General features: G+C 42.0%; 1 protein-coding gene across 4 annotated transcripts in view; it reads left to right on the forward strand.

Annotated features, from left to right (window-relative positions):
• XPOT (exportin for tRNA) overlaps window positions 1-13,211 on the forward strand; it is a 196,366-nt gene that overhangs the window by 142,612 nt on the left and 40,543 nt on the right. The window contains exons 1-2 of one of the 4 annotated variants that reach the window (XM_021091941.1): window positions 6,919-7,353; window positions 10,884-11,017. In XM_021091941.1, coding sequence (XP_020947600.1) covers window positions 10,958-11,017 — 60 coding nt within the window. In that variant the 5' untranslated portion in view covers window positions 6,919-7,353; window positions 10,884-10,957. The other 3 variants (XM_021091943.1, XM_021091940.1, XM_021091942.1) reach the window with 3 other exon arrangements.

The following is a 13,211-nucleotide window of genomic DNA, read 5'->3' on the forward strand; positions in this document are numbered from 1 at the left end:
TTCAATCCCCAGCCTCACTTAGTGGGTTTAGGATCCGTCCTTGCTGTGAGCTTGGTATAAGTCACAGACGTGTCTTGGGTCCCATATTGCTGTGGCTGTGGCATAGGCCTGCAGCTGTAGCTTCAGTTCCACTCCTAGCCTGGAAACTTCTATATGCCACGGATGTGGCTCTAAAAAGCAACAACAACATCAACAACAACAAAAACCAAAAAACAACAAAACAAAACAAAAACACAAAAGGTACATAACAAAAATCACCTGTCTTCTCATCACCTAAAGATAAGTTTCAAGTAATGGAAAAATTTCCTTCAATAAGTCCAAGAGAGACACTTTGAAAATCTAATCTAAGGTTGAGGAAATAAGGAAAGGAACAGAAGAGATAGATGTGACAGCACTACACTGAAATTGAATTGGATCATTGAACATGAAATCAACAAAAGTGACCCTAAGAGCATTGAGTTATGTTGAGGGGTTGAATGCATTAGCAGCAATAGCCATGTCAGGAGCGCAATATATTTTGTGGGTAAGATCATGACTTTGATTCTGGATATGTTAGAGTTGGCCTGCTGGTGGTATGTGTAGGTGTCTAGTAACACAAGTTGGGAGTACAGAATCTTAGAACCAGAAGTAGAGAATGGGAGGTTGTCTTCATAGAAATGAGTGTTGAAGCTGTGGAAATGATTACTGGAAGCAAGTGGAAAAAACAGAAAGCCAGATGGCTAAGAAGGCAGCCTTGGGGAAGACATGGTAAGAGAAAATATTAGGAGTGCTGTGAAGACAAAGAGGAGTGGTCCAAAAAAGGGCTTGAGGATAACACAGGGTAGAAGTCAAGGGAGGAGAGAATTTCAAGGAAGAAGGAAATATTCAACCATAGAGTTGAAATAAATAAATTAATAAAAAAGGCCACAAGTTTGGATAACTTGTAAGAGTTTTAGTAGAGTGATTTGGGAGTAGAAAACACAAAACTTGAGAGATTGGAAGATCAAATGTAGGTGACATATATGGTGTCCTGAAGACAGGAAATCCGGAATCAAGAGTAGGGTTCTAGCCCATCATTTACTTCTAGCTATGGGATTTAGGATAAGTTAGTTAAAATAGATCCACCTTAGTTTCCTGTCTGTAAATTAAAAATGATGATGAGAAATTCCCATCATTGCTCAGTAGTTAACAAACCCGACTAGTATCCATGAGGACGAGGGTTCGATCCCTGGCCTTGCTCAGTGGGTTAAGGATCTGGCATTGCTGTGAGCTGTATTGTAGGTCAAAGATGTGGCTCGGATCCCTCGTTGCTGTGGTTGTGATGTAGGCCTGCTGCTGTAGCTCCCGATTCAACCCCTAGCTTGGGAACCTCCATATGCCTGGGTGAGGCCCTAAAAAGGCAAAAGACAAAAAAAAGGCGGGGGGAGTTCCAGTTATGGCACAGCGGAAACTTATCCAACTAGGAACCATAAGGTTGAGGGTTCCATCCCTGGCCTCTCTCAGTGGGTTAAGGATCTAGCGTTGCCATGAGCTGTGGTGTAGGTCACAGACATGGCTCGGATCCTGCGTAGTTGTAGCTGTGGTGTAGGCCAGCAGCTGTAGTCCGATTGGACCCCTAGCTTGGGAACCTCCATATGCTGCAAGTGCGGCCTTAAAAAAAAACATGATAATGATATCTTCTCCATCGCTACAAGGTTAAGAGGAACAAATTAGAAAAGTTATATGATGGAGTTCCCTCTGTGACACAGGTTAAGGATCTGAATTCAGTGGCGTGGGTCAATGCAGAAGTGGGGGTGGGGGGTCGATCTCCACCCAGCACAGTGGGTTGAGGATCTGGCATTGCCATAGCTGAGGCATAGGTTACAGCTGTGGCTCAGATTTGATCCCTGACCTGGGAACTTCCATATGCCATGGGTGTGGCCAGAAAAAAAAAATTACATGAAGGTATGTTGTAAACTGTAATGAAGTATGTAAGTGTTATCTATCATAATTGTTTCAAGTACTCTGGCAATTAAAAGGAATGGGAAATAGGAGACAAAAACATTTTATTTTTATAAAAGTTGCCTCAGCATATTTACAGGAGGAAGAACTGATTTAATACAATGTCATCATCCTTTAATGGACCTTCAGTTGAGAGACAGGGGTTAGAAGCACAGACTCTAAGGAGTTCCCATTTTGGCTCAGTGGTTTAAGAACCTGACTAGTATCCATGAGGATGTGGGTTCCATCCCTGGCCTTGCTCAGTGGGTTAAGGATCCAGAGTTGCTGTGACCTGTGGTGTAGGTTGCAGACACAGCTCAGATCCCACATTACTGTGGCTGTGATGTAGGATGGCAGCTGTAGCTTCAATTTGACCCCTAGCCTGGGAACTTCCCAGGCCCTAAAAAAAAAAATAGAAGAAGCAGAGACTCTAGAATCCCAGCTCTGTTACTTAACCTTTATGCACTTCTTTCCTCATCTATAAAACAGGTGTAATGATAGTACTTTAAAAAAAATAATGATAGTACCTTATTGTGATGATCAATGTTGAACACTCAGAACTGTTTGTGGCACGTAATAAATGCTTTAAAAATGCTGGTAATTAGTATATAAAAGCACTGCCATATGCAAGCACGCATAAGGTAAAATAAATGATTGTGCTTTGTCAACATTTTGATAACTGGCATTTTATTTTATTTATATATTTTTTATTACTCAATGAATTTATTACATTTGTAGTTGTACAATGATCATCACAATCTAATTTTATAGAATTTCCATCCCATAACCCAGTTCATCCCCCACCCCCCGAGCTCTCTCCTTTGGAGACCATAAGGTTTTCAAAGTCTATGAGTCAGCATCTGTTCTGCAAAGAAGTTCTGTCTGTCCTTTTTTCAGATTACACATGTCAGTGAAAGCATTTGATGTTGGTGTCTCATTGTACGGCTGACTTCACTTAGCATGATAATTTCTAGGTCCATGCATGTTGCTAAAAATGCTGGTATTTTGCTCCTTTTAATGGCTGAGTAATATTCCATTGTGTATATGTACCACATCTTCTTGATCCACTCCTCTGTTGATGGACATTTACGTTGTTTCCATGTCTTGGCTATTGCAAATAGTGCTGCAATGAACATAGGAGTACATGTGTCTTTGAGAATCATGGTTAGTTTTCTGAGGAATCTCCATACTGTTTTCCACAGTGGTTGCATCAATTTATAATCCCACCAACAGTGTAATAGGGTTCCTTTTCTCCACACCCTCTCCAGCACTTATTGTTTGCAGACTTTTTGATGATGACCATTCTGGCTGGTGTAAGGTGGTACCTCATAGTGGTTTTGATTTGCATCTCTCTAATAACGAGTGATGTTGAACATCTTTTCATGTGTTTTTTTGGCCATCTGTTTGTCTTCTTTGGAGAACTGTCTGTTTAGATCTTCTGCCCATTTTTTGATGGGGTTATTTGTTTTTTTGGTATTGAGCTGCAGAAGGTGTTCATAAATTTTGGAGATTAATCCCTTGTCAGTTGATTTATTTGCAAATATTTTCTCCCATTCTGTGGGTTATCTTTTCATTTTGTTTAGAGTCTCCTTTGCCATGCAGAAACTTTTAATTTTGATTAGGTCCCATTTATTTATTTTTGTTTTTACTGTCATTACTCTAAGAGGTGGATCTGAGAAGATGTTGCTGTTGTTTATATTGGAGAGTGTTTGGCCTATGTTTTCCTCTAAGAGTTTTATAGTGTCTGGTCTTAAATATAGGTCTTTAATCCATTTGGAGTTTACTTTTGTGTATGGTGTTAGGGAGTGTTCTAATTTCATTCTTCTACATGTGGCTGTCCAGTTTTCCCAGCACCACTTATTGAACAAGCTGTCTTTTATCCATTGTATATTCTTGCCTCCATTGTCATAGATTAGTTGACTGTAGGTGCATGGGTTTAATTCTATCCTGTTCCACTGATCTGTATTTCTGTCTTTGTGCCAGTACCATGCGGTTTTGATGATTGTTGCTTTGTAGTATAGTCTGAAGTCCAGGAGCCTGATTCCTCCAGCTCCATTTTTCTTTTTCAGGATGTCTCTGGCTAGTCTGGGTCTTTTGTGCTTCCAAACAAACTTTAAAATATTTTTTCAAGTTCTATGAAAAATGTCCTTGGTAATTTGATAGGGATTGCATTGAATCTGTATATTGCCTTAGGTAGTCGTTTTGATAATAGTAACTCTTCCAATACACGAGCATGGTATATCTTTCCATCTATTTGTGTCATCTTTGATTTCTTTCATCAGTGTCTTATAGTTCTCAGAGTACAGGTCTTTTGTCTCTTTAGGTAGGTTTACTCCTAGGTATTTTATTCTTTTGGATGCGATGGTAAACGGGATTGCTTCCCTAATTTCTCTTTCTGATCTTTCATTGTTAGTGTATAGAAATGCCATTGATTTCTCTGTATTGATTTTGTATCCTGTGATTTGCCAAATTCATGAATGAGCTCTAACAGTTTTGTGGTAGAGTCTTTAGGATTCTCTAGGTATAGTATCATGTCATTGGCAAATAGTGATAGTTTTACTTCTTCCTTTCCAATTTGGATTCCTTTTATTTCTTTTACTTCTCTGATTGCCATGGCTAGGACTTCCAGAACTATGTTGAAGAGTAGTGGCAAGAGCGGACATCCTTGTCTGGTTCCTGATCTCAGTGGGAATCTTTCAGCTTTTCATCATTGAGAATGATGTTCACTGTGGGTTTGTCATATATGGCCTTTATGATGTTGAGGTAGGTTCCCTCTATGCCCACTTTCTAAAAGGTTTTTATCAGAAATGGGTGTTGGATCTTGTCAAAGGCTTTTCTGAGTCTATTGAGAGGAAATATGGTTTTTATTCTTCAGTTTGTTAATGTGGTGTATCACACTGATTGATTCACGGTTATTGAAGAACCCACTTGATAAATCCCACTTGATCATGATGTAAAATCCTTTTAATGTATTGTTGGATGCGGTTTGCTAGTATTTTGCTGAGGATTTTTGTGTTCATCAGTGAAATTGGCCTGTAGTTTTCTTTTTTTGTGGTATCTTTGTCTGGCCTTGGTGGCATTTTATTTTAATCTTGAGATGAGAAACTGTCCATCCCTTTATGGATGGGGGAACTAGAATATGGAATGGTCAAATTTAATATCTCTCTCAGATCCTCTTCAGGTGGATACAAAGTACTTCCTTATTTGTTCCTAAAACACAGGTTTACAAAATCGAATGGGATTTTTACAGTCCTAGGTATTTGAACTAGCATAAAGGGCCACTGTTACTAGATAAACTGTGTATAAGCTGTAGATTAACTTCCTATGATATTTAACACATTTAGTATCCGTAAAATACATTTACAAATGAAAAGGGCAAATATAGATAGTAACAACACGAAAGATTGTGTTTCAAGGTTCTTAGGATGATACAGTGGAATATTAAAGACCATATTAAGGACCTTGGAGCCTCTTAGACCAGGATGAGAACTGGGCCTCCATAGTCAGAGCTGACCCACACAGCTAATGTAAGAATGCATGTAAAGTATTCTTTTACTGAGTAGTAACTACGGGCTGCCACTGTACTAGACTTGGGGATACACTGAAATAGGGCAGGAATCCTAGCCTGACATTTTAAACAATTACAAATGTGAAGCAAAAGTGATTCAAGATACTTTATATATGAAAAGCCTGGTGCCTTGCACATGGTAGATCACTAAATGTAGCTATTAAATTGCTACATTAATTTAATTTTACTTGGTTTTTTTAGGGCAGCAGCCCCCATACCAGCAGCATATGGAAGTTCCCAGGCCAGGGGTCCAATCCGAGGCCTACACCACAGACACAGCAACTCAGGATCCATGCAGCATCTGTGGCCTACACCAGGGCAACTCCAGATCCTTAACCTACTGGGGGAGGCCAGGGATGGAACTGCATCCTCATGGGTACTAGTTGGGTTCGTTATCACTGAGCCACGACAGGAACTCCTGTTATATTCATTTTATTCTACTTTTCTTCTCATTTCCTTTCCCAAGTTTTTTTCACTGCAGTCCCAGTGAGGGCAGCGTACTATGTATTCAGTACATGCTTAACAATTACTGCAAGTATGTACTGAAACCTGGATTCCTGCCATGGGGCAATGGGTTAATCTGACTGCAGTGGCTCTGGTCACTGTAGAGGTGCATATTTGGTCCACAGCCCAGTGCAGTGGCTTAAAGGATCCCATGTAAGAGTCAATCCCTGGCCCTGGAACTTCCATGTGCGGTAAAAGAAGAAGAAAAGAAAAAAGAAAGAAACCTAAATATCACTTTTGTGTGCCAAACACACGTATTAACTCAATCCTCACAACTCTGAGGTCAGTACTATTATCATCCACTGTTTTACAACTGAGTAAACTGAAGTACAGATAGATTATGAAACAGGTTAACAGCTAGTGAGCAGGACAGCGGGTGACAGGAAGCTGGGATTCAAATCCGCGCAGCTTGAGTCTGTCCTACCTCTATTCAGTATGAATAAACTAAACGGTGAATGAATACATGAACTAACAGTATCATAGAAGGAACCTAAGAATGCGCTCCTTCTTTTCACGAACGACAAAAACACTAGTATGTTTAAAGTGAGCATGAACATTTTTAGCGCTCATCGGAGGATCCGCACGCGGGAAAACACGTGGGACCACAGAAGAGGAATTAAACAACTGACTCACACGTGTTTGGACCATGTAAAGAGCTTTCCAGAGCTCCGTACTCTAAAACACTACGCGTTTACGGAACGTACTAAGCAAACTTAACCCCAGGTCGCCGATTCAGCGCAAAAGCAACAAGGGACTCAAGACTCAACAGTCGGAAAAGGCTCCTGTCAGACCCCCATCCCGGCATGCACTACAGGCCCTGGCGACCACACCTCCCGGCGAGCGCCCCGCGCGCGTGTGCGCCCCCGCTGCCCGGAAGCGTCGCCTGCACATTGCATGCTGGGAGTTGTAGGCTCCCGATCCGGGCCCGCGGGCCGTCGTCCGCACTCTCCATGAGGCTGCTGGCTTCGGTCCGCGCGGCGCCGACACGGGGAGCGCGCGTCTCGCTGAGTCAGCGGCTACGGCGGCTGCGGCGTTAGCCGGCCCTCGCGCTCTTTCCCTTCTTGGGGCACCGACCCCGCCCGCTTGCTTGCTAGCTTGCCGGCCCGGCGCCACGCAAGAGAAGGCGTCAGGGGACGCGGAGCAGCGAGAGGCGCGCGGCCCGGGCCAGCTCCGTCCCCGGCGTTAGCGCTGCGGCCGTGGTGGAGGACGACGGCGACAAGGACTAGGGCCGTTCTCCCCGCTCCCTGCTTGCTGCGCTGCTCCGCTCCGCTGACCGGCCCTCAGGAGTGCAGGCGGGGAGGCGGGATGGAGTGATAGGGAAGGTGACTCGGGGCTCGGGGGCGGCGGGACTCGGACCCGACTCGGTCCGCGAGAGGCTGCGGGAAGTTGGCCTGGAGGACTGGCCCCGGGAGCCCCCATGCCGGGAAGGGGTACGGGCCCGGGGGACGGCCTCCAAGGCGTTGCGCCCCGAGGCTGGGCGGACTGGGTGGGGGTGGGTATGAGTTGCGGCCGCCCAGGCGGAGTGCGTCCCGAGTGCGTGGCCGCTCGTTGCTGGGTGTTTCATCACCCGAAATGCCACGAGGCTTCCTTTAGGGGAGGGATCCGGGGGAAGAAAAGGGGCCACGCCGGCCGAGGAGGGCCCCATCGCCTGTGGCCCCCGGTATAATAGAAGAGGCCAAGCCCATTTGTAATAGTTTGTAGCGTTTCTCACCAGTTTCCTCTGCAGAGACCTCAAACTTGATCCACTCACCACCCCCCCACCCTCCGCCCCAAGGACAAAAAAAAGTATTATTTCTATGTAGTAATTTGCCAGCACGGACACGGCCATTTTTGCTCTTCCTCACGATTCTGCAGGAGTAGGGAAGCTTGGTCTTTCCCTGTAACCAAAAAAAAAAAGGAGTACTTTTTGAAAGTGCTAATTAGTTGTTACAGGGGGGGAAGTTAACGTTTTATTAAAGCGACTTGTCAGCGTGGTGCTAAAAAGCTGGAAAGGTTCAGTTCTGGTCTTTGAACAGTCTTCAGTAGGTGTAGTAAAATTTTTCCATGTTGTTTTGATTCTTGACTTCATGGCTATCCTATCGGAAAGTTAGGGCTCAATTTTTTAAGTATGTTGCTCGCTGTCCCCCAGAACATTTGCTAGATGCGTAATTGAAGTGTTTATCGCATTGTAACTACTGTTTAAGCCTGAATGACCATGCTGTGTTAGAACATTGTGTTCATGCACAACCGTTTATTGGAAAAATTGTCACCTTTTTGCACAGATTGAAACTTTTAAGTTGTTTGCATATATGTAGGTAACTTACCATTGCATATTGATTATCCAAGTGCTGTCTCCGTGGGGGATTCTTTCTGTACTGACAACTGTAACATGTTTGTTTCCTTAGGTTGTTTTATTTGCACTGTTTTTATTTAGGACCATTTACTGTTTCCTGTGATTGAATCAGAGTCACCAAGCTTATAAAGTATTCCCTAATGCCATGCCAAATTCAAGGAATTTTTTATAGGACTTCTCAATCTGGGATTCTTAGAAACTCAGATTGTCTTTTCTTTCTGTGTGTGCATTTTCCAGGGGTATCATCATCAAAATTTCTTGCCTTTGGTGGAGGGTGGGTGATGGGGATCAGTGCCTTATTTTTTGTTTCTTCATCTGTTCAAAGTCTGCTGGTATGATAAGACAAATCTAGAGTGCTTCAAGTAGTTCCCATCCCTGGTGTGCCTAGCCCTGCATTATAAATAACCTATCGGGCGACCACTGTGTGCTAGGCAAGCTTTACATACCTTATCTCATTGAAGTCTACATCTTTATGAGGCAGATGCTCTCTTTCCCATTCTATGGAAAGGGCTCTCTCAGGTTTCATAGTTGTCCACATGTCCCTCCCCCGCACCATTTGAAAATGACGAGAGTGGACCAATTCAGGTCCAAATCTAAAACCAGTGTTGTATTATGTCCTAGGGACATGGTGATGAATATTCAGTCACTCCCTCCCTTTAAATAGTAAGCAGCATATCAGCACCTAGGAAGGGCATCTGATCCAGTTTAGGAGAGTGGAACAATAGGGGTCAAAGAAGTGTTCTAGAAAGAGGTGACCTCTGAGCTGAATTCTGAAGGATAAGCAGGGGTTAACCAAGTAACAAAAAAAAGAGCAGTGTGTGCAAAGAAGATGAAAGGCAAAACACCACTGGTCTTGCTGCGTTGGGGAGCAGAATGATGAGGCATTGAAAAGTGTTTGGATCTTAATCCTAAGGGCAGTGAGGAGTTACACTGCCTTGCCGTAGTCTGCAAGTGTGATGGTAACCATGAGAGAAGGGGCTAAGCGATCTTCAAGGCTCTCAGCACATACCCTGAGTTATCATTTGATTCTGGCAAACCTGGGGGAGACCGAAAAGCATGTTGCTGGAGGAGTGGTCTAACCTAGATTCCCTTCCCCCTGCCCATTTAGTTTCTTGGCCTTTTTTTGAGCTCTGATCTCTTTGCTTATGATAAATATGTGTGTGTATATATGAGTTTTAAGCCTCACCACCTTTTAATGGGAGTAGTAAGACCTGGTCTCCTTACTTCTGGTAGAGTTTGTTCCTTGTTTCTGAAAATAAATAAACATTTTACCAGAAACCAGGTTGCCTTTTGGGGCTGATCATGTTCTTAATTCAAAATGTTAGGTCCTTGGAGGTCCTGTCATGGCTCAGTGGTTAACGAACCCAATTAGCATTCATGAGGATGCGGGCTCGATACCTGACCTTGCTCAGTGGGTTAAGGATCTGGCATTGCCATGACATGAGCTGTGGTGTAGGTCACAGATGCGGCTCAGATCCTGCGTTGCTGTGGCTGTGGCATATGCCGGTGGCTACAGCTCTGATTCAACCCTAGCCTGGGAACCTCCATATGCCGCCAGTGCAGCCCTAAAAGACCCCCCCCCAAAAAAAAAGTTAGGTCCTATATTGTGAAAAAGTGCATAAATTCTCTAGAGACTAAAAAAAAAGTTCTGAAGAATAGTCAGTATTAAGTTGTCAACTTTTATAGCTATTATTAGAAAAAAGTTTTTGAAATACATTTCTGGAATTGGGCTGGCAAGAGCAGAGATCTGTAAAAGGTAGAACTAGTCCATTGTTAAAAGCTAAATGACTTATTTTTCATTCTTCTCTTAAATACTTTGTAGACTCTCAAATAAGGAATTTTGAGGGAGTTCCTGTCATGGCTCAGCGGTAACAAACCCCACTACTATCCATGAGGACACAGGTTCGATCCCTGGCCTGTCTGAGCTGTAATTTAGGTCACAGGCTGGGATCTGGCATTGCCGGGACTGTAACGTAGGCCAGCAGCTCCAGCTCCTATTTGACCCCTAGCATGGGAATTTCCATATGTTGAGGGCATGGCATTAAGAAAGGAATTTTGAGGTCAGTATTTAGTCAGCCATTCTAATTTTTAAAGATTTGTGATATTGATAAACGGCAATAGGCAAATTATTATAATTAGTATAATAAGATAATATGAGTTTGTCATTTTGTCTTTACATAATATAGTTGTACTTTACTGGAGACAGTGAATAAAACACCCCATAAATTAGATGCTTCTGTTAAAAATAGAAAAGAATTACTTTCTGTACTTTATTGATGATCTTGAAGAAAAAAAGTTGAGAACCTTAATGTCATACCTTAGATTTTTAGAAATTACAGGGGCATTTAGCAGGCCCACTCTTCTGAGACTTAGGCTCCTTTAGTTGTAATTTGGATGGTTTCAAAATAAGTTCTTTTAAACTTCTTTGCATAATGTTATCCACCGGTTGCAATATTCTGGATAAGCATATTCTGTTTTATCAAGTAGTGTTTTATTTCAACTTCTTGTATGTGTGTGCAGATGTTTGTGGATTCTTCTGTGGGATCAGAGGGCACGCCTATTGTAATCAGAAAACTCCAAGTATAGCAGCAAGGATGGATGAACAGGCTCTTTTGGGGCTAAATCCCAATGCTGATTCAGACTTCAGACAAAGGGTAAGTTCAGTCGGCTTAACCATCTTTTAAAGCCTGTGACATAAAGATTTGCATTAGAAGACTTGAATCAGAAATATGCATCGGGTGATAAAGGCTTCATTTCGTGGAAATGAATAGAGAAACAAATTTGAAATGCTGGAAAATATTCTCACTACAGAAAGTGAATATGATTTATTTTCTCTTTCATTTGCTTAATAAGAGTATTAAAATCTCAGGTAATTCAAGGCAAGTCATTATGTCACATCATTATTTCTAATAATTTAAAAGTTGTAATGCTAAGAATTGTTCAAGGGACTTTCCATAGTGGCAGGTGTACATATTATATTTTCCTCTTGCTTGGCTTGATTTAAACAAGTTGTTTGTTTGTTTTATCTTTTTTAGGGCTTGCACCTGCAGCATATGGACGTTGCCAGGCTAGGAGTCAAATAGGAGCTGGAGCCACAGCTGCCGGACTATGCCACAGCTACAGCAACGCCAGATCTGAGCCGCATCTGCAACCTACGCCACTGCTCATGGCAACACTGGATCCTTAACCCACTGAGCAAGGCCAGGGATCAAACCTGCGTCCTCATGAATACTAGTCAGATTCATTTCCGCCGAGCCATGACGGGAACTCCTACACAAGTTGTTTAACCCTCGTGTTAGTGATAGTTAATATCCTTGTTATTTAGTCCAGGGAGACATGGTAATGAGCATTTATGATATGCCATGTCTCAGGTTACATAAAATGATCACATGGTAAAGAATCCATTATGAGATGCTGGGATATTTGGGTAAGTATAAACAGTTAAACATATATTGTAGCCTACACCTATAATCATAACTATAGCTGAATGATAAAAGAAGACTCCAGAGAACAAGCCTGTAATTAAAATTTTAAAAGATATGTGGGTGGTTTGATGTATAAGGTAAGTGGAAGATGAGGCATTTTCTTCTTTCTACTACTCAAAGCAAAGGACATTTTTAATAAATGAGCTAATAAACAAGGTTAACAATCTCACAAAATATAGCCGTTTTTCTGCTTTTAAGCCAAAACTTGTTTAAGTAGTAAAAAAAATCTCCAGTGGTTTCCAGCATAGTACCATGTGCATGCCCCTGCTGTTAAAAGATAACCAGCCGTCCAGATCAAGGCAAAAAGTAAGAATTGAGATTTAGGTAGCTAATTATAAGACACCCATCGAACTGGTTAGGACATGAAAATCATTAGAAGTCCATGCTTTCTGTATATGGACAAACATTTCTTTTCATAGGAGTGTAAGCTACCTACCTTTATTTTATTAATTTTTATCTTTTTAGTGCTGTATCCATGGCATGTGGAAATTCCCAGGCTAGGGGTTGTCAAATCGGAGCTGTAGGTGCCAGCCTATACTGCAGCCACAGCAACACAGGATCTGAGTGGCGTCTACAATCTACATCACAGCTCATGGCAATGCTGGATCCTTAACACACTGAGCAAGGCCAGGGATCGAACCCACATCCTCATGGATACTAGATGGGTTGGTTACCACTGAATCACAATGGGAACTCGTATTTTAGTTATTAAATAAAGTTTCTTGGTATTTTTTATGTTCCTTTTTAAAGGGTTTTTAAAAACCCTTCGTTTTTTTAATTCTACCATCTAACGCATTTTTTTAATGTGCCATCATTTCCTTTTTCAGAAAACTAAAACTGCTACATTGACATTGACTGTGGTTTTAATGTAGAAGTTATGCTTTCATCAATAAAATGAGTTATATCAGTCATAGGTATATGTTAGGCAGCCTGGTCCAGGCTTAATTTGATACCCCATTAAACCAACCTGAGTAACAATTAGGATGAAAAAGAAGTTCTGATAGTCCTGATGCTGGAGTTCAGGAGTAGTGGGAACTTAATTCCATTTCATAGTAAAATAAATGGATGCCAACCCCAGTTCCTGTTGTCCCATTGTCTGTCTGTAGTTTCCTACATGGGTAGTAAAAGTAGCTAAACTGACTTTTTTGCCACTTAGAGACAGTGAAACATTATAAAGATATGAGATATAAGAACTGGGTGATAAAAGCTTTGACTTGTTCACATTGCCACAGGTGGTGGTGGTGGTGGTTTTTAAATACTGGTGTCTTTTGGATTCAGAGTGCAAAGACCAGTTAAAAACTGAAAATTTTCAAGTCATTATCACTTTAAAATAGAATATTTATCTTTGGTTTAAAACTTGCTA

This window comes from Sus scrofa, chromosome 5, assembly GCF_000003025.6.
Source record: "Sus scrofa isolate TJ Tabasco breed Duroc chromosome 5, Sscrofa11.1, whole genome shotgun sequence".
Classification (NCBI taxonomy): domain Eukaryota; kingdom Metazoa; phylum Chordata; class Mammalia; order Artiodactyla; family Suidae; genus Sus; species Sus scrofa.